At 35.7% G+C, this 25,314-nt stretch overlaps 1 protein-coding gene across 4 annotated transcripts in view; it reads left to right on the plus strand.

Moving 5' to 3' along the window:
* TBCD (tubulin folding cofactor D) overlaps nt 1–25,314 on the plus strand; it is a 502,517-nt gene that overhangs the window by 247,669 nt on the left and 229,534 nt on the right. For all 4 annotated transcript variants that reach the window (XM_078155768.1, XM_078155769.1, XM_020987528.2 and 1 more), the window contains exon 18: nt 5,453–5,538. In XM_078155768.1, coding sequence (XP_078011894.1) covers nt 5,453–5,538 — 86 coding nt within the window. The remainder of the gene's footprint in view (nt 1–5,452; nt 5,539–25,314) is intronic.

Genomic DNA, 25,314 nt, shown 5'->3' on the forward strand with positions numbered 1-25,314 from the left:
AGTTGTGAGCTTAAAGGACTAGGATGATAATGTTGCCCTCTTCAGTAAAAGGTAAGGGAGGAGTAGGGCAGGGTTTTGGGGGAAAGGTAATAATTTTTTCAGTTTAAGATAATAATAATTCAGTTTAAGAGGTCTATTAGACATCCATTTTGAGATATTTGAAAGGTATTTGGAAATGGGAGATTGGAGATCAGCAGAGAGGTTGGGGCAAGATAGGTAGGTGTGAGAATCGTTAGCATAGAGATGGTAAGTAAATTCATAGGAACTGATAAGATCACCAAGTGACATTGTATATAGAGGGAGAAGAAAAGAAAGTCCAGGATAGAACACTGAGGGACATCTATGGATGGAGGTTATGGTTTGGCTGAGGCTTCAGTAAAGGAGATGGAGAAGGAGATTAGGTTAGTTAGGTGGGAAGAGATCCAGGAGACAATGGTGTCCTAAAAACTTAGAGAGTATCAAAGAGTAGAGGATAATCAACAGTGTCAAAGTATGGAGAAAGGTCAAGAATGAGGAATTTGAAAAGGCCACTGTTTGGCAACTAAGAGATTATAGAAAACCCTAAAGAGAGAAGTTTTGGTGGAGTAAAGTTTGAAAGGTTGGTTGTAAGAGAGTAAGAACAGAGTGAGAGGAGTGAATGTGGTCTGAGGCTAGGCTCGAATCCATACTCTCTCAATTTCAGATAAAGAACACTGCTGAACGCTACTGCATTTGCTTGAGGTTTGGGTCCTTGCTCCCATCTCTGGAGTCAAAGGGACAGATCTGCTGCTGTTACTCTGAGATGAGTGACTGAATCTATGATCCTTGCCTATCTCTGTTGCACAGTACCTGCCTGGTCACTTGCCAGTGAGTGTAATGGAGATAAAAACTTGGTCTGGAAAAATGATCCCTGTGTTTTTTTTCTTTTGATTAGCTAATCACTTGTCTGATATGGCTCCAGAGGAGAAAGTGAGGCTGATGACTTTATAGAGCCCTCCTTCTCTTAAATCTGATTCACTTGCATGTCATGGCATCATGTCCCTGATGTCATGGTCTTCTTCGAGAACAAAAGACAAACAGCAGCAACTCGTTTCTTTCTCTTCTTAGTTGGATTACCTATAGGAGAAGCTGGGCAGTATTGTGGCCTCCTACTCCATCATCTTTCCTGATGTCCAATATTGAAAAATATTAAGCATTACAGGGCCAAGCATAAATCCTGGTATTTTCTGTTAGAGATTCCCCTACCTTTCTGAAAGTGAACCCTTTACATCTACTTATTGAGTCTGATCATTCTACCAGTTCTCAATCCACCTAATTGTGTTTCTCTTGTAATCTATTCGTATTTCTCTCCAGTTATACTCAACAGAAATGTATTAAGACTCTGTTACATAATGTTTAGTATCGTTATCTTGTCCACATCACAACATTCTCCATCACAGTTTCGATATATCAGAGGTTGGCATAAGAAATTAAGTGGGAATTTTTATATGGACACATAATGGGAAAAATAATTTTTGTACAAAGATATAGTCACCTCCCAAAAAGGCAAGCATAGTTCATAGGATCTGAGAGCTCTGGATAGCAGAATAGTTTCTATATGAAGAGTGAGAGGGAAAAGAAGGATTAATTCAGGATTCAGAGTCTATATGACACAGTGGAGGAGTGGATTTGAGAACTGTAATATATATATATATATATATATATATTTTTTTTTTTTTTTTGGAAAAGCCATCACATAGTAGCCAGGAGCCCTGAACAAAGAATTGACCATTCCTTTACGTGAAGAAATGTGAACACTTTAGGTATGCAAGTTTAGATTGTTAAGGTTAAAGACAAGTGGTCTTATCTTGAACGTGGATGTTTTATATATATGTGTGTGTGTATATATATATGTATGTATGTGTGTGTGTGTGTGTGTGTGTGTGTGTATGTGTGTATAGGTGAGGCATTTGGGGTTACGTGACTTTCCCAGAGTCACACAGCTAGTGAGTGTTATGTATCTGGAGCCGGATTTGAACTCAGGTACTCCTGATTCCTGGGCCAGTGCACTCTCTCTGCTGTGCCACCTTGCTGCCCCTATACCTCACATTTTCTAGTCTTTCTCTCCTACCTTCTCAAATCACCCTCAGGTTCAGGTAATTTGTTTTTGTTTTCAGCTATTCCTTCTCCAGCATTACTTTCCCTCTTAATCCCTCTCCTTCCTATTACCATTTATTTCTATATTGAATTGATGTTTTTCTACACCAAATTGTGTGTGTGTTTGTTGTATTCAACCTTCCTTTGTCTGTCAGATAATATTGAGACTCATCTGATGCTAACTCCCTTACGTTTTCCTCTACCTTTGTATATTATTCTCACTCATGCCAATTATGAGAAATTCCCAAAACTAAACTTTATTTCAGTCCTTATCCTTTTGATCTCTCTGTAGCATTTAAAATGCTTTCTTTTCTCTATGTTCTCTTCTTGTCTATTTGCCTACATTTTCTTTGTCTCCTTGGCTATTCTTCATTCATGTCACTTCTGCTAAATATTTGTTTCCCAAGGCTTCATTCAGGACCTTTTCTCTTTTCTCTCTATACTGTCTGATTTGGTGATCTTATTTGCTTCCATGAGTTCACTTATCATCTTTATGATGATGATTAGCAGATATTATATAATCTCCCTCAGTCTTTATGATTAGTTGGTCAGATATTTTCAACTGCATCTTCGGTTTCTAAAACTATATGCCCTGTTTACATGCCAAATTCAGTATGTCCAAATCAGAACTCATTATTTTTCCCAACAAACTGTCTCTTCTTTCCAACTTCCTTATTGTTTTGGAATCTGTCATCTTCTTAGTCATTCAGGCTTACAACATGGGTATCATTTTCAACTCCCTACTCTCACTCCACATATCTATTGCATAATATTGTGATTTATACCTTTATAGCATCTCTTGTATATATCCTCTCTACTGTCCTCTTTACTTAAACAGTTACTGCATTAGTTCAGACCCATATCACCTCCTGCCTGCACTACTGTGATAGACTTCGAATTGATTTGCCTGGCTCTTTCTACTCCAATCCATCTTCCATTTAGCTACTAAAGTGATTTTCCTACAGAGTTGGTCTGGCCATGTCACCTCCCTACTCAGTATGTTCCAGTCATTTTCTCTTACCTCCAGGATTAGATATAAAGTCTTATTTGGCGTTTAAAGCTTTTCATAACCTATGCCTTCCTGAATTTCCTGTCTTCTTACTCTATGCGTGTTTTGATGCATTCGTTATGATCCAGCTATGCTGGCCTACTTTCTTTACTTCATATATGACATTCTGTCTCCTGTCTCTTATCTTTTTGTACTGTCTTTTGTCCCTCATCCTTGAAATGTTCTCTCTCCTTACCTCAGCCTCTTATGTTCCCTGGTTTCCTTTATATCTCATTTCCAGTCCCACTTTTTATTAAGTCCCTCCTCCCATCTCTGCTACTAGTGACTTCCCTGCTCTGAGAAGACCTTCCATCTACTCTGTATATATCTTTTGTGTACCTAACATGGTGTCTCATCCATTATAGTATGAGCTGCTTGAAGGTTAGGACTTTCCCCCCTCCCTTTAGTACTTAATCATAATGCCTGGCATTAAGTAAGAACTTAATAATTGCTTTTTGATTGATTGATTGATAGAACTAATATCTACCTCTCAAGTCAACAAGCAATTATTTAGTGCCAGGAACTGTGCTAAGTGCTGGGGATATGAAGAAAGACATAAAAACTGTCCCTTTTCTTAAGGAGCTCACCTCTAATTGGGGGAGAGAGCATGTAAACAGCTATGTAAAAACAAAATATACACTGGATATGTGGGAGACAATCTTTTTTTTTGGGGGGGGCTAGGCAGTGGGGTTAAGTGACTTGCCCAGGGTCACACAGCTAGTAAGTGTTATGTGTCTGAGGCCGGATTTGAACTCAGATCCTCCTGAATCCAGGGCCGGTGCTCTATCCACTGTGCCACCTAGCTGCCCCCTATGTGGGAGATAATCACAAAAATAAATCACTAGCTTTAGTGGAGATCAGGAAAGACTTCTTGTAGAAAGTAATATTTTAACCAGATATTTAAGGTTCCAGGGAAGATAAGGTGTGGAAATGAGGAAAGAGACAGCTCCAGGTATGGGAGATATCCAATAAAAATGCATGGAGTTGGAAGATCAATTTTTTATGCAAGGAGCAGTAAAAGAAAAACACATTACTGGATTGCAGAAAATATAAATGGGAGGGGTAAGGTGTAAGAACTCTGGAAAGGTAGGAAGGGACCAGATTATTTGTTGTTGTTTAGTTTTAGTCGTGTTTGACTCTTTGTGACCCCATTTGGGATTTTTAAAAAATATATAAATTTATTTATTTTTAGTTTTCGACATTCACTCCCACAAGTTTTTGAGTTCCGAATTTTCACCCCATCTCCCCCCTTACCCCACCCCAAGATGGCATGCATTCTGAATATCCCTTCTCCTAGTCTGTCCTCTCTTCTGTCTCTCTCCCCTTCTCTTATCCCCTTCCCCTTCTATTTTCCTGTAGGGCAGGGTAGACTTCTGTACCCCATTTCCTGTATTTATTATTTCCCATTTGGGATTTTCTTGGCAAAGATGCTGTAGTGCTTTGCCCAAAGTCGAGCAGATGATTTTATACTTAGTTCTGGTGGTAACAGGAAGTTTATTGAATAGCAGAATAACATCATCAGACTTTTGCTTTAGGAAGATCAGTTGACAGCTAAGTGGGATGATGAGTGTGAATATACTTGAGGCAGGGAGACCAAACAGAAGGCTGTCACTAGATATAAGGTGATGCGATCTTGTACCAGGGTGGGCATTTTGTTAGAGGAGAGATATTAGAAAGATATAATCAACAGGTCGTAGCAGTTGATTGCACATGATGAGTGAGAAAGGCAAGAGTCAAAAATGACATCTACCCTGTTAGCTTATGTAATGAGAGGTTGGTGGTGCCCTTGGCAGTAATAGGGAAGTTAGGAAGAAGAGAGAGGGTTGTGGAGGAATAATATGGTTTTAGATATGTTGACTTTAAAATGTCTGCCTCCCACCTTTTTTGCTTTTTCTTTTAGTATGAATTTTTATTTTTAAGTAAATAATAGATTTCTTCTTTAATATTGTAATAATTTTTCATGAAATTAATTTTTGGAGTTAAATTTTTGTGTTCTTTTAAGCAAATATTTTTAATTTATTCATGTACACAGTTTTTAGCATTGAATTATAGCATCACAGATCTGGAACTGAAAGGAAACTCAAAAGTTATCTAGTCTAACCCCTTAGTTTTAGGGAGGAAACTGAAGGAGGTTAATTGACTTTCTCAGCATCATAAAATTTATAAGAAATGAAGTTGGGATTTTTACCTAGATCCTCTGATTCCAGAGAAAGTGCTATTTTTAATATTAAATTTTTTAAGAGAAATGTTACTCTAATATGCATATACTAATTACAGAATTTTTTTTAGGGTACTTTTCCTCATGGAATTGATATTTTGACTACAGCTGACTATTTTGCTGTTGGTAACCGATCTAATTGCTTTCTTAATATAAGGTAAGTTTGTACAGTTTTTCACTTAAAAATATAAAAATAATTGTGATAAAGAAAACAAATTCCCTTATTGGCCATGTTAAAAAAAATCTTACTCTGTACTTTGATTCCTTTGTTTCTTTCTTGGACAGTGGGATAGCATCTCTAATAATAATTAGTCCACTGAAATTCTGATTGGTCATTGTGTCATTCAGAGTTCCTAAGTCTCTCAAGGTTGTTTATCTTACCAGTATTGTTGTCACTGTATAATTTTTTTTCTGGTTCTCACTACAATCTGCATCAGTTTATGCAAGTCTTCCCAGGTTTCTCTGAAACCATGTTCTTCATTTCCTCAAGCACAATGTTATTTCTTCACATTTATATATTATAACTTGTTCAACCATTCTATTCAGCTCTGGTCTTTTCTTCAAGAATGCTTGAAAGTCCTCTATTTCACTGAATGACCATTTTTTTCCCTGAAGGATTATACTCAGTTTTGCTGGGTAGGTGATTCTTGGTTGTAATCCTATCTCCTTTGCCCTCCAGAATATTATATTCCATGCCCTGCGGTCCTTTAATGTAGAAGCTGCTAAATCTTGTGTTATCCTGATTCTGTTCCCACAGTACTTGAACTGTTTCCTTCTGGCAGCTTGTAATATTTTCTCCTTGACCTGGGAACTCTGGAATTTGGGTATAATATTCCTAGGAGTTTTCCTTTGGGGATCTCTTTCAGGAAGAGATCGGTGGATTCTTTCAATTTCTATTTTGCCCTCTGGTTCTACTATATCAGGGCAGTTTTCCTTGATAATTTCTTGAAAAATGATATCTAGGCTCTTTTTTTGATCATGGCTTTCAGATAGTCCAATAATTTTTAAGTTCTCTCTCCTGGATCTATTTTCCAGGTCAGTTGTTTTTGCAATGAGATATTTCACATTGTTTTCTAATTTTTCATTCTTTTGGATTTGTTCTACTGTGTTGTGATTTCTCATAAAGTCACTGTCTTCCAATTGCTCTATTCTAATTTTTAAGGAAATATTTTCTTCAGTAATCTTTTGGACTTCCTTTTCTATCTGGCCAATTTTTCTTTTTAGGGCATTTTTCTCCTCATTGGCTTTTTGGATCTCTTTTGCCATTTGGGTTAGGCTATTTTTTAAGGTGTTATTTTCTTCAGTATTTTTTTGGGTCTTCTTTAGCATCACTCTCAGTTTTTCCTCTGCTTCCCTTACTTGCTTCTCAAAATCATTTTTGAGCTCTTCTGTGGCCTGGGACCAATTCATATTTTTCTTGGAGGCTTTGGATGTAGGGGCTTTGACTTTGTTGTCTTCTTCTGGTTGTATATTTTGGTCTTCTTTTTCACCAAAGTAAGATAAAATAGTCTGACTCTTTGCGCTGCTTGCTCATGATCCCAGACAGTTACTTGAGTTTTAAACTCTTTGTTAAGGTAGGAATCTGCTTCCAATGTGGAGAATGTACTGTCCCAAGCTTCGGGGGGGTTTGTACAGCTGTTTTCAGAGATACTTGTAGGGACTTATAAATTTTCAGTTCTTCCAAGGTGGTGTGATAAGGGGTGAGGTGTTTACTCCTTTCCTGGCCTGTGACCACAAGTACTCCTTTCTGTCCTGTAACTGTGAGGAGGGGTTCCTCTGCACAGCCACTACAAGCTCCACCACACCAGCGCTCCTCCTCACCCCATCACCGCCACCCAGAACTGTGGCCTAGATCCACACACGGGCAAAGTAAGAGATTCCTGCCTCAGCACTGGCAAAGAGATCCTTGCAGTCCCTCTTTGATCAGCCACTGGATTCCCCCTCTGTCTGTGGGCTGGAAGCTCAGGAAGCAGCCTTCCTTTCTCAGCACCGACAGAAACCGACTTTTCCCACTGACCTTTTAAGTTGTCTTTGGCATTGGTGGATTGAGGAGTCTGGAAACCTCCACAGCTGTCCGAGATTCAGTCCTCTGAGGCCTGCTCCAGGTTCGCTGCGGCCTGCGCTCCCACGCTATGCTGCGCTGTGCTCCCAGCCCGGTGAGATACACCTTTCTGATCAATCATCCAGGTTGTCTGGGGCTGGAAATTTGTTTCACTCTGTCTTTTTGTGGGTTCTGCTGCTTCAGAATTTGTTTAGAGCCATTTTTTATGAGTATTTGGAGGGGTTTGGGGGAGAGCTCAAGCAAGTCACTGCTTACACTCTTTTCACTCCGCCATCTTGGCTCCGCCTCCCTCAACCATTCTCCAATTGATGGATACCCCTTTAATTTCTAGTTCTTTGCCACTTCAAAAAGAGGTATAAATATTTTCATACGTACTTATTTAGAATTTGTTTTACTTGGGACTAATCCCTCCTTTAATTACCTTTCCTCTGACTTTCCCTATTTCTTCTCCCCTTTCCCTTCTGTATCCTTACTGAGTGAAAAGCCTTTCTGTACCCAACTCTGTGTGTGTGTATGTGTGTGTGTGAGAGTGAGTGAATATGTATGTGCTTTTACACCTATTTGTCTCTCCTTGACCAAATCATTGAGAGTGAGGTTCAGATTTCAACTCCTCCCTCTATCATTTCTTTGTTGGTATAGACTTCTACTTCTTTGGGACACATGTATCATTTCCCCATATTAGAATGTAAGCAGTTTTTCCTTGTTCAATTCCTTGTTCTTGCATGTTTACCTTTTTCTATTTCTCTTGACTGCTTTGTACTTTTGAATTTCTATGCAGTTTTGGTATTTTTATCAGGAATGGTTGAAAATCTCTATTTCATTTAAGGTCTATTTTTTCTCCTGTGGTATTATACCAGTTTGGATAAGTGGTTCTTCATTGTAAGCCTATATCTTTTGCCTTCTGGAATACCACATTTAAAATTCTCTATTCCATTATAGTGGTGAATGCCAGATTGTGTGTTTTTCTGACTGTGGCTCTGTTATTTGAATTCTTTCTTGCTATTTGCAGTATTTTCTTTTTGGACTTGGAAACTCTGGATTTGGCTATCCTCTTCTTGGGAATTTTCATTTGGGAGTTTATTTACAGGGGTGACTGATGGCTTTTTCTTTTATCCTTTGATTCTAAGAGGTCTCAGCTGTTTTCTTTTATGATATCTTGAATATTTATTTTTTTTTGTCAAGGCTTTCACTGATTCTTAAATTATCTTTTCTCTATTTTCTTGGTCAGTTGTCTTTACCATCAAATATCTTTCATTTTATTTAATTTTTTTTCAGTTTATTTGACTCTGCTTTAGTAATTCTTATGTTATAGAATCAGTAGATTTATTCTAATTTTCAAGGAGCTTATTGTTTGGGCAGAGTTTTATTTATTTCTCTTGTTGCCTGTTGATAATTTGTTTTCCAGTTCTTTATTCCATAGCTTTCGTTTATATTTCAGTTTTTCCTCTAATGTACATATTTTATTTATAAAAATATTTTAACTTTTTGAAAGTTAAATTCCTTATATAGCAAGGAATTTTAGTTGAATGTTCCCAAGCTGTATTTTCTTTTGAGTCTTTGCTTCTAGATGTTTTGAATCATTCTGTCTAGAGAGTGCCTTGAGAGTGTCTGCCATCATCTTTATGGTTATGCCTTTTTTTTTTGTTTGCTTATTCTTCTAGCTTTCTTTCTTACTTTGGACTTCCTGTTAGGGCCAGGTTCTGTATGCTTTTGGAGGGAATGCCTGGACTTATACTGCTCTTGTTTTCTTGGGCATACTGACTGCTATATTACAGGACAGCTCAGATTGGGGACCTGCAAGCTTTTAGTGCTCCCAAAGTGGTTTGATCCAGGGAAAAATCTGATTGGTCCTTTGGTCTGAATTTTGCGAATTCATGACCTGTGTTTTGGTAATGTGCAATAGGCCTTTGGGCTTACATGTTTGGAGTTCCACTAGACTGCTGCTGGACTTAGTCACTATCAGAGAGCTGGAAAGTTCTGCTGGTTCAGAGTGACAGACCTGCAGGTTCTCTTTCAGTCTGAGATTAAATGTCTCAGTTATTCTTCTGTAGGCTTCAAACTAGTATGGAATCTGGAAACTGAGATCCTTTTCTGTTCCTGGAGTTGAAGTCACACAGTTGTTTCCTTCTGAGTTTTCTTTTTGCTTAGTATGTAGTTTGCTTCTGCCACCACTTCTGTCCCTGCAATGCCACCACTAGATGCAGGTCTCTGATTTGGTCTGCTCTGGGTCTGTGTCCTGTAACAGGGTAATTGTGACAAACCTTCCTTTGACATCAATTTCTGCAACTTACCCAAGTTTAGGCTCCTACATTAGGTATCTAGGACATCTTCTTGCTCTGCTGCACAACTTCTCCCTGTGCTGCAGTCATTCAGCCTATACCTAACCACAACCTGTCCTTGACATCTGTCTTCTTATGCCAACATGAGCCAGGAAAATGACTTACTGTGGCTTTTCTTGTATTTCTTTATTAGTGTTTGTTCTAGTGCCTTCTCTGGATTTGTTTGGAAGTTTTTTTGGGGGGGAGGTTGGAGGTAGGAACTTCATTGTACTTCTTATTACTCCATCTCCAATCTGGGGATAGTTGGGGTGGAGTTTTTTTTAATGTTCATTGGTAGTATTTATTGTGTCAGAACAAAATGAATCACTATATATGATTTGACAGTGCTAAAAATTGCTTTGGACACTTATCTGGAACATTATTTCATATCCATTTGATATAATTATTTCTATTGCATTTTATTTATTATTTCTACAGTACATTCTGTAAAACATGAATTGTATTCTCTACTCCTCTACCCTCACCACTTTCCCTCCAAAATGTATGCTCCTTGAGGTCAGGGGATTTTTGTCTTTGTGTTCAACATCATGTCACTTTTTAAGTGTTTGATGAATTGCATCTTAATAATCCATTGTGATTCTGATTGTGGGGAGAGAGCTTACTTGCATTTTGGAGCTGTATTTGTGCTCTGTAATCATTGGGCAAGGTAACTTGTGATAGTCTGTATAATTAATATTTTTTGTCACTCTACGGGAATTTTTTATCTCACAAATAAAAATATTTGAAAGCTTTTCTTTCCCATTTGTGTGGCATTTCTGCTGAATGTTATGAACGTATTGATTCTCTCAAAATGAAGTATAAGAATGGAAAGTATCAGAAACAATTTTTCTGCATGATCAAAGTCTGTAGGCCCCTGGTATAGAAGTTTTAGTTAGAAGATTTATGGGGTAGTTCTCTAGCTTGCTCACTGCTGTCCCTTGCAGTCCAAGCAATAAGATAGCTCACTCATTTGTTCTGGATTGGTTTATTCTTACAGTCCCCCTGCAGTAAGTAAGGACCTGTGAAATCCATAAACTAAAAAGTTGCCACCACCACCCCTGCCTTGCATCCTATTGTTGCATTTTCTAAAGTGTAATTATTTCCCAGGTTTTACTGGAAGACAGAATTTCTTTATTTTGTGCTGGTTGTCTTACTACCAAGCAAAACAGTATACCTTATTTTTGTTTTTTTTTCTCTTATAAATTTTTTGTAGAATATCTAATATTTTTTCATTATTACCTTTCACATTTCATTCTCGTTTATTGTATAATCTTTATCTCAAAGTTTAGAATAATAGATTCATAGGATCTAGTCCATTCTGTACACATGAAGAAGCAAAGGCCTGGAGAACTGAAGTGGGCCCAAGAGCTCATTTTAAGTAACAGAGAGAAGATTGGAATACATGTCTCTTGAAGTCTAGTCCAGTGTTCTTTTCCATTTTATCCTCTGGTTTCTTCATTCTAATCCTGCTTAAAATTTTGAAACATTAGTTGAATTCTACCTTTTATGAAGCTTGAGTATAATGGTATACGTGCATACATATGTGCATAGTATATCTTAAAAATAGAGTGCCCAAAAGAATTGGAAATTGAGGGGATGCCCATCAGTTGGGGAATGTCTGAACAAGTTGTGGTATATGAATGTAGTGGAACACTATTGTTCCGTAAGAAATGGTGAGCAGGCAGACTTCAGGAAAACCTGAAAAGACTTATATGAACTGATGCTGAATGAAATGAGCAGAACTAAGAGAACATTGTACACAGTAACAGCCACGCTGTGTGATGACTGATTTTGATAGACTTGGGTCTTCTCAACAATGCAAGGTTCTAAGACAGCTCCAAAAGTCTTATGATAGAAAATGCTATCCACATCTAGAGAAAGAACTATGTAGTCTCAATGCAGATGGAAGCATGCTATTTACTCTCCTTTTTCTTTGTTGTTTAGTTTTATTTCTTCATTCTTGTGGTTCTTCCCATTAGTTCTAATTGTTCTTTACATCATGACTAATGGGAAAATAGGCTCAATATGATTGTGTAAGTACAGCCTGTGTCAGATTGCACACTGTCTTGGGGAACAGAGAGGAGAAAGAGACAGAGAAAATTTAAAACTCAAAATCTTAAGGAAATAATTGTTGAAAACTAAAAATAAATAAATTATTTAACAAAAGGAAGTGGGAAAAGTTTAAGACAAAAAAGCAAAATATAAGCACATTATATTGACTTGAAATATATTGCCATATCCACAAGTCTTCTGGTAGTCAAAGAGATTGTAGCAATTATCTAAAGTTTATAGTGGTTCTTTCATTATTTTGAATTTTTAAAAAAATTTGTTTTCTATATTTTAAACTATACCTAATCGAAAAATTGTTCCTTGGTAAAAATTCTTCAAAATGATCTATTAGTTTCTGTCATTGTCAAACTAAAAATAAGAGATAGAAGAATGAAAAAAAAAATTAGAGTACCCAGTTTTTGTGGACAATTTAGGATATGGATAATACGAGTGACTTTTTGGGTTGATGAATGGTTTGTTCAATGTTGGACAAATCTCAGTGCTTGAGAAATTGTCCATAGGTTATTTTAAAGAGATTGCATCAACATGGTGTACTTGTGACACCCCAACCTTCCATCCCCCAACCATTTTGATCTCATCGTTTTGTTGTTGTTGTTGTTGTTATCCTACTTTTGTTTTCTAAATCTTTTTTTTTTCTGGGTCCAAGTTGTTCCATTATTTCAGAAACATTCCTTACTTTCCCTGTCAAGTCTTCTCTTTTTCTTCCTTCTTCCAGACAATTTTAAATCTTTCTGCTTACTTAAAGCTTTCTTGGACTAATCAGAAGAGTTGATAACTTTCCCCACCCCTCAGCTTGAAAACTCTTGTGACTATAGACTATGTTAAACATTTTAGTAATATACCACTTCTTTGCTCTGCAAAAGATAAATATTGATCCTATTTTTTGGAAGGAAGGAAACAAGTATTTATTAAGCACTATGTGCCAGGCACTGCCCAACTAAGTGCTTTACAAATATTATCTCATTTTATTCTTACAACAACCCTGATAGGTAGGTTCTATTATTATCCCCATGTTACAGTCAATTTTATAGTTGAGGAAACTAAAGCAGATAAACCTTAAATGATTTGCCTAGGATCACACAGGTAGTAGATCTAAGGCTGGATTTGAATTCGGGTTGTCATGACTGCACTCTTGCTGCACTGAGTGTCCTTTGTTTTGGTGTTCGCAGGTCTCCATATTTTTTGATCACATAACATATCTAATCAATAAAATGTTTTCTCTAGTATATGTATTTTTATTGATAAATTATACATATGTACTAGCATGTATATTATAAATCATACAGAAAAAAAGATTTAAAAGGCTGAGGGGTTAAAAAGTATTTTGAAGTATTTTTATTTTGTTTTAAGAGGATACAAATATTTTTCTCTTAAAAATGTATTATTTTTAATGAGCAATAGTGAAACAATTATGCTTCTTTGTTTTTCAAATTTTAACTACTTTGAAAATATAATTTGAAACTCAGATTATAATTTCAGATTATATTGATACTTGGTTCTAATAATTGAAGAAATATGGAACAAGTACTTCATTAGCATTACTTATCAAGTCATACTATTAATTTTAATCCCACCCACCTGTTAAAATTCTTTGTTGAAACTTAGCAAGTAAATGTCCTTCTCCTTGATACTCATCAGTTGTTCTTGCAAACTAATCAGACAGTGCTTTTTGAAAGCAAAAATTTATTATTTGCATTCATTTAAAAAAAAATTTGAGTTCCAAATTCTCCCCCTCCCTCTGCCCCTTTTCCAACCTGTTGGGAAGGCAAGCAGTACATCAGTTATACATGTTCAGTCATGTAAAATTTACTTCCATACAATGTCACAAAAAAAAACCACCAAGAAAAATAAAGAAAGTGAATAGATTATACTTGAATCTGTACTTGGACATCATCTGTTCTCTCTCTGGCGGTGGATAACATTTTTTATCATGAGTCATTGAGAATTCTCTTGGATAATTGTATTTATCAGAGTAGCTAATTCTTTAAAGTTGATTATCTTACAATATTGCTGTTACTGTGTACAGTTCTTGTTTTGCTAACTTCACTTTACATCAATTCATAGGTCTTCCCAGGTTTTTCTAAAACCATCCTGCTCCTCATTTCACAGTAGCACAATACAGTAGTATTCCTTCACAATAATTTGCAGCTTATTCAGCCATTCCTCAGTTGATGGACATCTTCATACTTTCCAATTCTTTGCTACCACAAAAAGAGCTGTAAAAATAATTTTATACATATAAGGTTCTTTTCCTTTTTCTTTGAATTTTTTGAGATACAGACTTAGCAATGGCATTGCTAGGTCATAGGGTATGCACAGTATTATATTCCTTTGGGCATAGTTCCAAATTGTTCTCCAGAATGTTTTGGCCAGTTCATTACTCCACCAGGAGTCTATTAGTGTACCTATTTTCCCCTCCTTCCCTGTAGCATTTGGAATTTATAGGGATGAGGTGGTATTTCAGAATTGTTTTAATTTGCATTCTTCTAATTGATAGTAATTTAGAACATTTTTTCATATGCTTGTAGATAAGTTTGATTTGTTCTTCTGAAAACTACCTGTTCATATCCTTTGACCTTTTTCAATTAGAGAATGACTCTTATTTTTATAAATTTGATTTAGTTCCCTATATATTTGAGAAATGAAGCCTTTATCAGAGAAAATTTGCAGAAAAATTTCCCCTCGGTTTCCTACTTCTAATTTTGGTTGAATTGGTTTTGTTTGTGCAAAAAATTTAAAATTTCATTATAATCATAATTATACATTTTGCTTCCTATGATCTTCTCCATTTCTTCTTTCGTTATAAATTCTTTTATTATCCATAGATCTGAAAGGTAAAATTTTCCATGCTCCCCTAATTCATAATTATCTTGGATCTTTGTATTGCCCAGAGTCATTCACAGCTGATCATTTTATAATATTGCTGTTACTTTGTACACACTATATTTCACTTTGCATCAGCTCATGCGTCTCTCCAGGCTTTTCCAAGAGCATCTTGCTCATCATTCCCGATAGCACAATAGTTTTCCATCACAATCAGATATCACAACTTGTTCAATGATTGATGGACATCCCCTCAATTTTGAATTCGTTGTTCCCAGAAAAGAGCCGTTATAAATATTTTTGTACAGACAGGTTCTTTTCCTTTTTGTTTTTTTATTTCTTTTGGGATGCAGACCTAGTAATGGTATTGCTAGGTCAAAGGGTATGCGTGGTTTTACAGTCTTTTGGGCATGGTTTCAAATTGCTCTACAGAATGGTTGAATCAGTTCACAACTCCCATCAACAGTGCATTAATGCCCCATTTTTCCCACATCATTTTCCTTTTCTGTCTTATTAGTCAATCTAATAGGTATGAGGAAGTGCCTCAAAATTGTTTTAATGTGCATTTCTTCAATCATATGGCTATAGATAGCTTTGATTGCTTTATCTGAAAACTGTTCATATCTTTTGATCATTTATCAATTGGGAATGACTCTTATTTTTATAAATTTGAATAAGTTCTCTGTATGTTTCTATATGTTTCTCTTTATGGGAGAAACTTGCTTCAAATTTTTTTCAAAGTTACTGTTGTTAACCTCCTACTCCTGAGTGTGTATGTTATTCCCTCTTTGAGCCAATTCTGATGAGAGTAAGGTTCACTCACTTCCTCACTTCCTCTCACCTCCGCATTCTTCCCTTCCGATTGTAAAAGCTTTTTCTTGCCACTTTTATGTGAGATAATTTACTCCATTCTACCCCTCCCTGACTGTTTCTCTCAATACATTCCTCTCTCACCACTTAAGTTTACTTTTTAGATACCATCCCTTCATATTCAACTCACACTGTTTATTTTTATTCCCGTTTGCCCTAATAATGAGAATGTTCTTATGAGATTTACAAGTATCATCTTCCCATGTAGGAAAGTTTAACCTTATTAAGTCCCTTATAATTTCCCTTTACTGTTTACCTTTTTATGTTTCTCTTCAGTCTTGTATTTGATAGTCACATTTTCTATTCAGCTCTGATGTTTTTATCAGGAATGTGTAAAAGACCTCTCTTTCATTAAATGTCCATTTTCTCCCCTGAAGTATTTTCTCCTGAAATATTCAGTTTTTCTGGTTAGGTTATTCTTGGTTGTAATCTTTTGCCCTCTGGAATATCCTATTCTAATCCCTCTTATCTTTTAATATAGAAACTGCTAAATCTTGTTTTATCCTGTGACTATCTGATATTTGAATTGTTTCTTTCTGGCTGCTTGTAATATTTTCTCCTTGATCTGGGAGCTCTAGAAATTGGCTATAATATTCTTGGCAGTTTTCATTTTGGGATTTCTTTCAGGAAGTGATTGGTGGATTCTTTCAATTTCTATTTTACCTTCTGGTTCTAGAATATCAGAGCAGTTTCCCTTGATAATTTCTTGAAAGAGAATGTCTAGGCTCTTTTTTGGTCATGGTTTTCAGGTAGTCCAATAATTTTTAAATGATCTCTCCTCTATCTATTTTTTCCAGTCAGTTGTTTTTCCAGTGAGATATTTCACATTGTCTTCTAGTTTTTCATTGTTTTGATTTTGTTTGATTGTTTCTTGATTTCTCATAAAGTCATTAGCTTCCATTTGCTCCATTCTGATTTTTAAGGAATTATTTTCTTCAGTGAGCTTTTGAACCTCCTTTTGCGTTTGACCAATTCTGCTTTTTAAGTTTTTTTCTTCAGTGAATTTTTGTGCTTCTTTTTCCATTTGGCTAACTCTCCTTTTTAAAGCATTCTTCTCCCCATTGGCTTTTTGGGCTTTTTTTATTTTTAGCCTAGTCTATTTTTTAAGGTTTTGTTTTCTTCAATTTTTTTTGTGTCTCCTTTACCACATGGTTTACTTGTTTTTCATGATTTTCTTGCATCACTCTCATTTCTCTTCCCAATTTTTCCCCTGCCTCTCTTCCTTGATTTCAAAATCCTTTTTGAGGTATTCCAGGGCCTGAGACCAATTCATATTTTACTTTGGATATAGGAGCTTTGACTTTGTTGTTTTCCTCTGAGTGTGTGTCTTGATCTTCCTTATTACCATAGTAAGTTTCTATAGTCAGTCCCCTCCCCTTTTTTTTTGCTCATTTCCCCAGCCTATTACCTGACTTTTAACTGTTTGTTAAAATGGGGCTCTGCTTCCAGGGTGGAGGGTGCACTACCCCAACCTTAAGGGGTTTGGTAGAGCTGTTTTCACCTGTTTTTACTAGTCACCTGTAAGTTTTCAGTTCTTCCAAGGTGGTTTGACATAAGGATAGGTGTGTTGAGATCTTTAAGTTATGTATTTTTACCTGGTGATAAAATGGTCACTTCAAGCAGATATGTTCATTCTTTCAGGTTGATAGCATAGTGGGTTACTCCCAGGACTTGTAATTTACTGAATGTCTTTAATGGAATCTTTTGTAACATTGAACTATATTTTCTTTTCTTAATAAAGTATTTTCCTCCTGAAGTGGTGGTATTTTTTTCTTTAATGCAGTTCAAAAAGGTTTCACTACTCTATTTTGCAAACAAATTGTGTCAGATTTTTTTATCTTGATTTTTTTTTTTAGTATGAGTGACAGCCAGATACTTGAGATGAAACTTATGCAGTTAAATTACCTGTGTTTAACAATGTCATATCTTAATGTCATATTTGAGGAAAGGTATTTTCTCACAAATATTCTTTCACATGATATTTACAAACATGTTTAACTTCCTAAAACTAACAAATATACCAGAAAACAAACATTATCTTATTAAGTTTTCTAGGTATTTTTCAGGGATGTATAGCTGTATTGCATTGGTTTAAAAGAGAAACATCACTTTATGATTTAATGGAGCACCATTTGATTGTTAAACATTACATTGCAAATTAATGCTTTTTTTCTAGGCATCACTTACAGAAGCTGGTTCCTCCTTCATCTTAGTGCCTTCCCTTTGAGACTACTCTCAGTTTATCCTGTACATATCTTGTATTTACCTACTTGTTTACATGTTGTCTGTCCTCTTACATGGTGAGCTTCTTGAGAGCAGGTACTTTTTATCTTTATTTGTATCCCTTGGGCTTAATACAATTCCTGTTAGTTAATAGGTAATTAAATGCTAGTTTATTGATTGTTGGTTTAAAGAAATGTTAGTTATAAATACAAAAAGTGTGTGAACTTTGATTCAAAGGATGGACTTTTTGTTATTTTAAAGTAGCACCTTTACAATTATTTTCCTGTGCAGTTACTTTCTAATTCCCTTTTCTTTCTTCCACCTAGTTTTTTATTGACTCTCACTTCATTATCCACATGGTTTCTTTCTTACACACTACCAGGCATTTTCACCTATTTCTCTTATAGCTGATATGTATGTTTCTATTATTGTTCATCATATGCAGAATTCATTGAACAAAGATGAAACTGAGGTTCAAAGGCTCAGCAAATATTGCATTTGCTTGCTCAAATGTGTTAAAATATTCTGCTAAGGAAAATACTTAAGAATTTCAGTCTGGCATATTTTAGAGGAAAATCTGATCTTTAGGCTTAATTTCTAGTGATTGTAAAGATTTCTACTGAGGCAGATTAAATTTTTCATATCTCTGAGCTAAAGAAATGTAGCTTTATGGAGTTTTATAGCAGTTGTCAATCTCTTATGGTAAACAAGTAATCTTCCTTCAAAATAAGATCAACCTAAATATATTTGGTCATTTGACATGCAGAGTTTATTGACATTAAATAGCAACAATATCTGTTCTTAGAAGACAGCATGAATGTTAAGAATAACTTAAAGCTCAATTTTTTTCTCCAAATAATGTCATCTTATATACTTATAAAAATCCACTGTTTTCTGTGTAATGTTTTACAAATGTCTTTATATTGTATAACAACATTGCTCTAATTAATTTGTGATATGAAGAGTCAGAAGGGAACTGTAATCTGTGTTGGAGGTTTCAGGATAGAAGACTTTGACACAGATTAGAAAGGGAAGAAGAAAGGTGAATCATCACTATTAGTTAACTAGTTATTCATTAATGTGAATTAAAGTTGGAAAAAGGGTCAGTGTGAGTGAGATTGTAGAGGTCCTCACTCCTGTGGAGTCAATGGAGGTACAGGTAATAAAGTGAATTTCTATTCTAGACCTCAGTCTGATCAACATGAAGGAATTTGTTGTTGTAGAAATGATAAGAACCTTAGCGGGGAAGGGACCATTCTAGCTTAGCTTTATTATAGAAAAAAGCTGGTCGTAGCTGGCCATAGAATGGATTTGGAAGAAGAGATAGAATCCCATATCTTTAAGTTCTATAGATGAAATCAGCACAGGAGGAATGAAAAATGTTATAAAGAGCAAAATTTTGAAAAAAAAATACAGAAACTATTATGATGAGAAAAACCATAGTTATTGATGTAACTATGTAGTGAACTCATTATCCAACTTGGCATTTGAAAGGTGTATATAGAAAATGGAAATGAGTGTAGATGATGAATACATTAGTGTATGACACTTTTCTTTGACAACAGATTTTAGAATAAAGTTAGAAGCCTATTACTGTAGTCCAGACAAGAGGTGATAAAGGCCTAGGTAAGGTTAGTGGCCATGTGAGAGGAAGCCCCTGAAGTTTATTGAATAGGAAAGTGACATCATTAGACCTATGCTTTAGAAATATCACTTTGGCAGCTATATGGAGGTTCCATTGATTTGGATTGGGAAGAGACTTAGAAGCAGGGAAACCAATTAGGATACTATTCAGGCAGGAAATAATGGTGGCTTGACCTAGGGTTGTGACCCTGTGAGTGTAGAGAAGGGTCCAGAAATGAGAGATATTATAGAGGTAGAATTCACTGGTCTCATGTGGTGTGGGAACCTCTTTCAGATGGATTTAATTCTTTTGGATTGAGCTCAAAAGAACTCAAGGCATGTGGAGGAGTTAATAGTTGAAGATTACTCCAAAATTTCAAAGCTGGGTTGCTTGAATGATGGTAGTACCCTTTTCTGAAATAAAGAAGTTCATAAAAGGGATGCATTTGAGGGGAAATATAGAGTTGTGTTTCTGTCATAATAGGTTTAAGATGCCTATGGGACATTTAGTTTGATATGTCCAATTGGTAGTTAGTAATGTGGGAGTAGGGCTCAGGAAAGGGAATAGGGCTTATTTGGAAATCACCTTCATAGAGACGAAAATTGTACCTATGAGAGCTGATGAGGTCACCCAGAGAGAGAGATTGTAGTGAGAGAGAAAAGGAAGTATCTCATGGCAGAGTTGGTTGGTATACTCTTGTAGTTATGGGGCAGGACATGGATGATCATCTTATCTAGCATAGGAACACAAAAGGAAAGTGAAGTTGGATGCTAAAATTTGGTCAGGAAGAATGAGGATTGAGAAAAGGCCATGAGATTTCACAGTTAAGAGATCATTGCTGACTTTGGAAAGAGTAGTTTCAGTTGAGTGATTGTGTTATAAGACTGATTAAGTTGTGCTGTGAGTGAGAGTAGAGGATGTGGAATTAAGGAGTGTAGATAGTTTTTTTCTAAGAATTTGGCTGTGAAAGAGGAGAGAGATATAAGATGATAGCTTGAGGGGATGGTAGGATCAAATGAGGACTTATTTTTTTAAAGGATAGGGGAGACCCTGACAATGGTTGTAAGGTAACAGGGAGGTCAGAAGATCTAGGCTAGGAAGAGCCTGGAGATCAAAGATTAGAAATAGGTAAGATGGAAAGATTGTTGGGGTGGTCTGCTAGAAGATATGGAAAGGAATAATTTCAACAGTTGGCTTTGGTGAAAAGTGCCACATTTTCACCAGGCTAGAGTAAAGGAGAGAATGAGTTCTGATGTCAAAGGTTTTTGAGATACAAAGTATAGGAGAAGGAAGGAGGGCAAAGTGAATAGATTCTAGTTTTCAACAAAGTGTGAGGTGAGGGTGCAGGGAATGTAGAAAGGAGAAAGCTTGAAATAGCTACTGTGATAAGTGAGGTAGAGAATCAAGTGATTAAGAGTAAAGAGACTGCTTTTTTTGCATTGAGTACTGGATTTTAATAACATAAATTTGTTATAGACTAAGTTAACATGATTGTGTGATATCCTCCAGCTCTGCCAAGTAACATATGAATAGGAATTAGAGGAGTGTTGGATGGTAGGAGTAATACAGAGTTGGGTTTGGTATGAGTGGCAGTAGAACAAAGGGAAAAGGAATTCAAAGTAAAAGATAGCAAATATTGAAGGGAGGAAAGTAAAATTATGATGGCTTGGAAGAATAGTGAGGAGTGGAAGGACAATAGGTCAAGCTGAGGACCAGTTTGCTTAGGGGGACACGTTTAGGATAGTCTTTACTCTGTCCTCATTCTATTTGATTTCTCTGCCGCATTTGATACTGTTGACTACTCTCTCCTCTTGATTCTGTCTCTTTTGTTGACTCATCATCCTGGGTGTCCCCAAAGCTCTGTATTAGGCCCTCTTCTGTTTTCTTTCTACATTCTTTTTAAGTGATCTCATCCATTTTCATGGCTTAATTATCATAGTTGTATTTATTCAGCTCCAGTCTTTCCATTGAGTTTCACTCCCACATTACTGACTTACTATTGGACATCATAAACTGGGTGTCTTGGAGCTATTTCAGAATCAACTCATTCAAAACAAAACTTACTGTTTTCCCCCAACAAACCCACACCTTTTCCGAACTTCACTATTTCTATTAGTGGCACTAGTATTCTTCTAGGTCTGTCAGATTCATAACCGTAGCATTTTCCTTGACAACTCATATTTCCTCACCTCACATAGCCAGTCCATTACTAAATCTTACATTTTATATCTTGAAAACATTTGTCATATTTCTCCCATCTTCCTACTATCACAGCCACCACTTCAGTTTAGGTCGTCATCATCTCTCAACTAGACTATTGGAATGCCAGTAATTGGTCTGCCTCAGGGCCTCTAGCTGTTGGTGTCTATTCTCCACATAGCTCTGTAAAGGATTTTTTTAAAATCTTGCAGATTCTCTTCTTATAGATCTATGTCACTTCCTACTCAATAAATGCCAATAGATACCCTAAGTTTGATGACCATTTTTTTCCAAAATGAGATTTTTATTTCATTATTAATTTCATTCCTTGAAGTCTGAGAAAAAAAGACACTCCTTTTGAAAAGGCTTATTAAAAGCAAAGATGGAGAATGTCCAGCAAGTAATTAAGTTTAGGTGAAAGATTTAGAAGAGAACTTGGAAAAAATCTTAGCAGATTTCTCTGATTAAAGTCTGATATCTAAGTATATGGGAAATTTATATAGTGTATAAGAACAAGAGTCATTCTTAAAAAGATATGAAAAGGAAGTTTTCAGAGGAAGAAATCTAAGCTCCCAACAAGTATATTGAAAAAAATGTTCCAAATTACTACTAATAAAAGAAATGCAAATTAAAAGAACTTTGAGATTCTGCCTCTTCCCTATCTATTTGACAATGATTCACAACAAAGGAAGCTGGCAATATTTTTGTGACCTTGCTCTCTCTTGGTTCTCATATTTCACTCTTCAGTCTCTTTTACTTGTTCTTCATCCATATTAGACCTTCTCACTGTGAAAGTCTGCAAAATCCTGGGCCCCCTTCTTTTTGCTTTATACTATTTCACTTGGTGGTTTTATCAGCTCTCATATGTTCAGTCATTTGTATGCAGACATTCCCAAATCTTTATGTCCAGCTTTAACTTTCCCATGAGGTACATTTGCCTCTTGGAAATATCAGAGTGTTTCAGCTTAGGGCAGCACTATCTACAAAGGCACCCAGGACAAACATCTTTTACCGCTTACTCTCATTCACTCCACATACATTCATTGTCTAGTCTTAGAGTTTTTATTTTCCCATCTCTTGTAAGTTTCCTCTTTTCCCCACTGATTCAGCTAACCCTAATTTATTCACTCATTTACCTCTTCCCTGGGCTAGCCTTAGAACTTATCTTTCTTCCTCAAGTTGTCTTTACTTAGCATGTCAATTCTCTTTTCAAGGAGCTCCAGCAGCTCCCTGTTACCTTCAGGATAAAATATAAACCCCTCCATTTTAAATTTAAAGTTCTTGATAATTTGTCTCCATCTTAACTCTCTCATGGACTCTGGACAGGCCAATTACTTTTTGCCTACTTGCAATTCCTGGAACACAGGTCTCTATCTCCCATCACCATGCCTTTGTCCTCCGTGCCTGTAATTCTCTCCCTTCTTATCTCTGCCTTAGTTTCCTTGGCTTCTTTCAAGATACAGTTTAGTTGATAATGCTTTCACCTTTCAAATTACTTTTATCCACCCTATGTTTCTTGTATGTATGTATCTAGATATTTTAAAAGTTTTATTGAGGTGTTTTGTTTTTATATTACAAACATTTCCAGATTACTTCCACTTGTGAGTAGTCTCTTGTAATAGTATGATGATCTTATATGAAAGATCTGTTGCACCTCTCACAATTAAAAAAAATGAACACAAATCTATTTTCTTTCCCTCCCAATCACAGCTCATTGGGGGGAAAAAACCAAAATTTTTGTGAGAAATGTGTGGAGTCAATTAAGTCAATTTCCCTCAATGGTTGTATACAAACATATAGATGTATATGTCTCATTCTGTACCCTATTGCATCACCTCTCTGTCATGTACTTTTGATGTCATTACCTCATTGGTCCTCAGGAATCATGAATGGTCATTGTATTGATCATAGTTCTTACAGCTTTCAAAAATTTTTTTATTTTTAATAATATTATTGTTAGTGTATAAATCACTTTCCCTCTGTGAATTTCATTCTTCATCAATTTATGAAGCTCTCAAAATAGTTTATTTTTATTCTTTTGATAATACAGTATAAATTATTCTTCTCGTTCTCTTTATTTCACTGTCAATTCATGTGAGTCTTTCCATGTCATTTTGAAATCTATTTCCTCATTTCTTACAGCACAGTACTGCTCTATCACAATCATATACCACAACTTACTCAGCCATTCCTTAACTGATATTTAGTTTTCAGTTTTATTTTTTACCACTAAAAAATAGCTGCTATAAATATTTTTATACATAAAGGACTCTTTGCTTTTTTTTGTTATTACTTTTTGTATATAATTTCATATTGCTTTTCAGATTGTTTGCACACAGTCATCAGTCCACCCAACAGTAATCAAATGCCTATTTTCCCACAGCCACTCTAACACTTATTTTTTCTTTTTTTTATCATCTTTGTCATTCTAATATGTATAGGATGGAACCTCAGAATTGATTTAATTTGCATTTCTCTAGTTAGTAGTGATTTGGAGTGTGTTTTTTACATGGCTACATATATATTGTCTAAGTTTCTTCTGTTCATATCATTAGACCATTTATCAACTAGGGAATGTCTCTTTCTTGTAAATTATATCAGTTACTTATATATCTTGTAAATAAGGGCTTTATCAGAGAAACTGGCTGCAAAGATTTTTTTTCTGTTAGTAAATTAGTAAGAAAAATAAATAAAAAACAAAATTAGTAATAAAGTACAACTTTATTATGCACTAAATACTCAACATTTTTTCCTTTCATTAGAATGTATACTTTTCTGAACAGAGACTATTTTTTGCCTTTTCTTGTATCTTCAGCAGTTAATACAGAGCCTCGCACATAGTAGAAGCCTAATAAATACTTGTTGATTGATGGCCAACAAGCACACTAATGCACTTTTGGTAGAGTTATGAATTGGTTTCACCATTCTAGAAGGCAATTCAGAGCTAAACTCCCAAAGTCATAAAATTGTGCATATCCTTTGTTCTAGCACTAACCATTGGTAAACATACACCCCTATGAATTAAAAATAAAAGGAAGGGGACCCATGTATATAAAAATATCACTTGTTGAGTCATTTCAGTTGTATCTGACTCTTTGTGATCCCATTTGGGATTTTCTTAGCAAAGATACTACAGTGGTTTGCCATTACCTTCTTCAGTTCATTTTATAGATGAGGAAATTAGGCAAACAGAGTTAAGTGACTTACCCAGGTTCACAAAGCTGATAAGTGTCTGAGGCCAGATTTGAAGTCAGGTCTTCCTGACTTTAGGCCTTGTTCTCTATCTACTGTGTTACCTAGCTATATCAACACTTGTTATTAAGGTAAGGATTATAAGCAAAGTATTTGCCCATTAATTGGAGAAATAGAACAAATTATGGTATATTAGTGTAATGGAATTATATTACTGGAAGAAATGACAAAAGAGATTATGTCACAGAAACCTGGGAAGACTTGTATGAACTTATGAAGAGTAAATTGAGCAGAACCAAGAGAATAGTGTATACAGTGACTACAAGGAGTGCAGCTTTTTAAAACTTATGAACTTTGATCAATGCTATAGCCTATCTTAAAATCAGAAGCTTGATGAGGAAGCATATTTACCATCTTTTGGTGGAGAGCTGATGGATTGTAGATGCCCAGTGAGATATATATTTATAGCCACTGACAATGTATAAATTTCTTTTATGTGACTATAGTTATTTGTTACAAGTGACTGTTTGCAGATATAGTTATGGGATCAGG

The sequence above is a fragment of the Phascolarctos cinereus genome, unplaced genomic scaffold (genome assembly GCF_003287225.1).
Source record: "Phascolarctos cinereus isolate Bilbo 61053 unplaced genomic scaffold, phaCin_HiC Scaffold_5;HRSCAF=322, whole genome shotgun sequence".
NCBI classification, from domain to species: Eukaryota; Metazoa; Chordata; class Mammalia; order Diprotodontia; family Phascolarctidae; genus Phascolarctos; species Phascolarctos cinereus.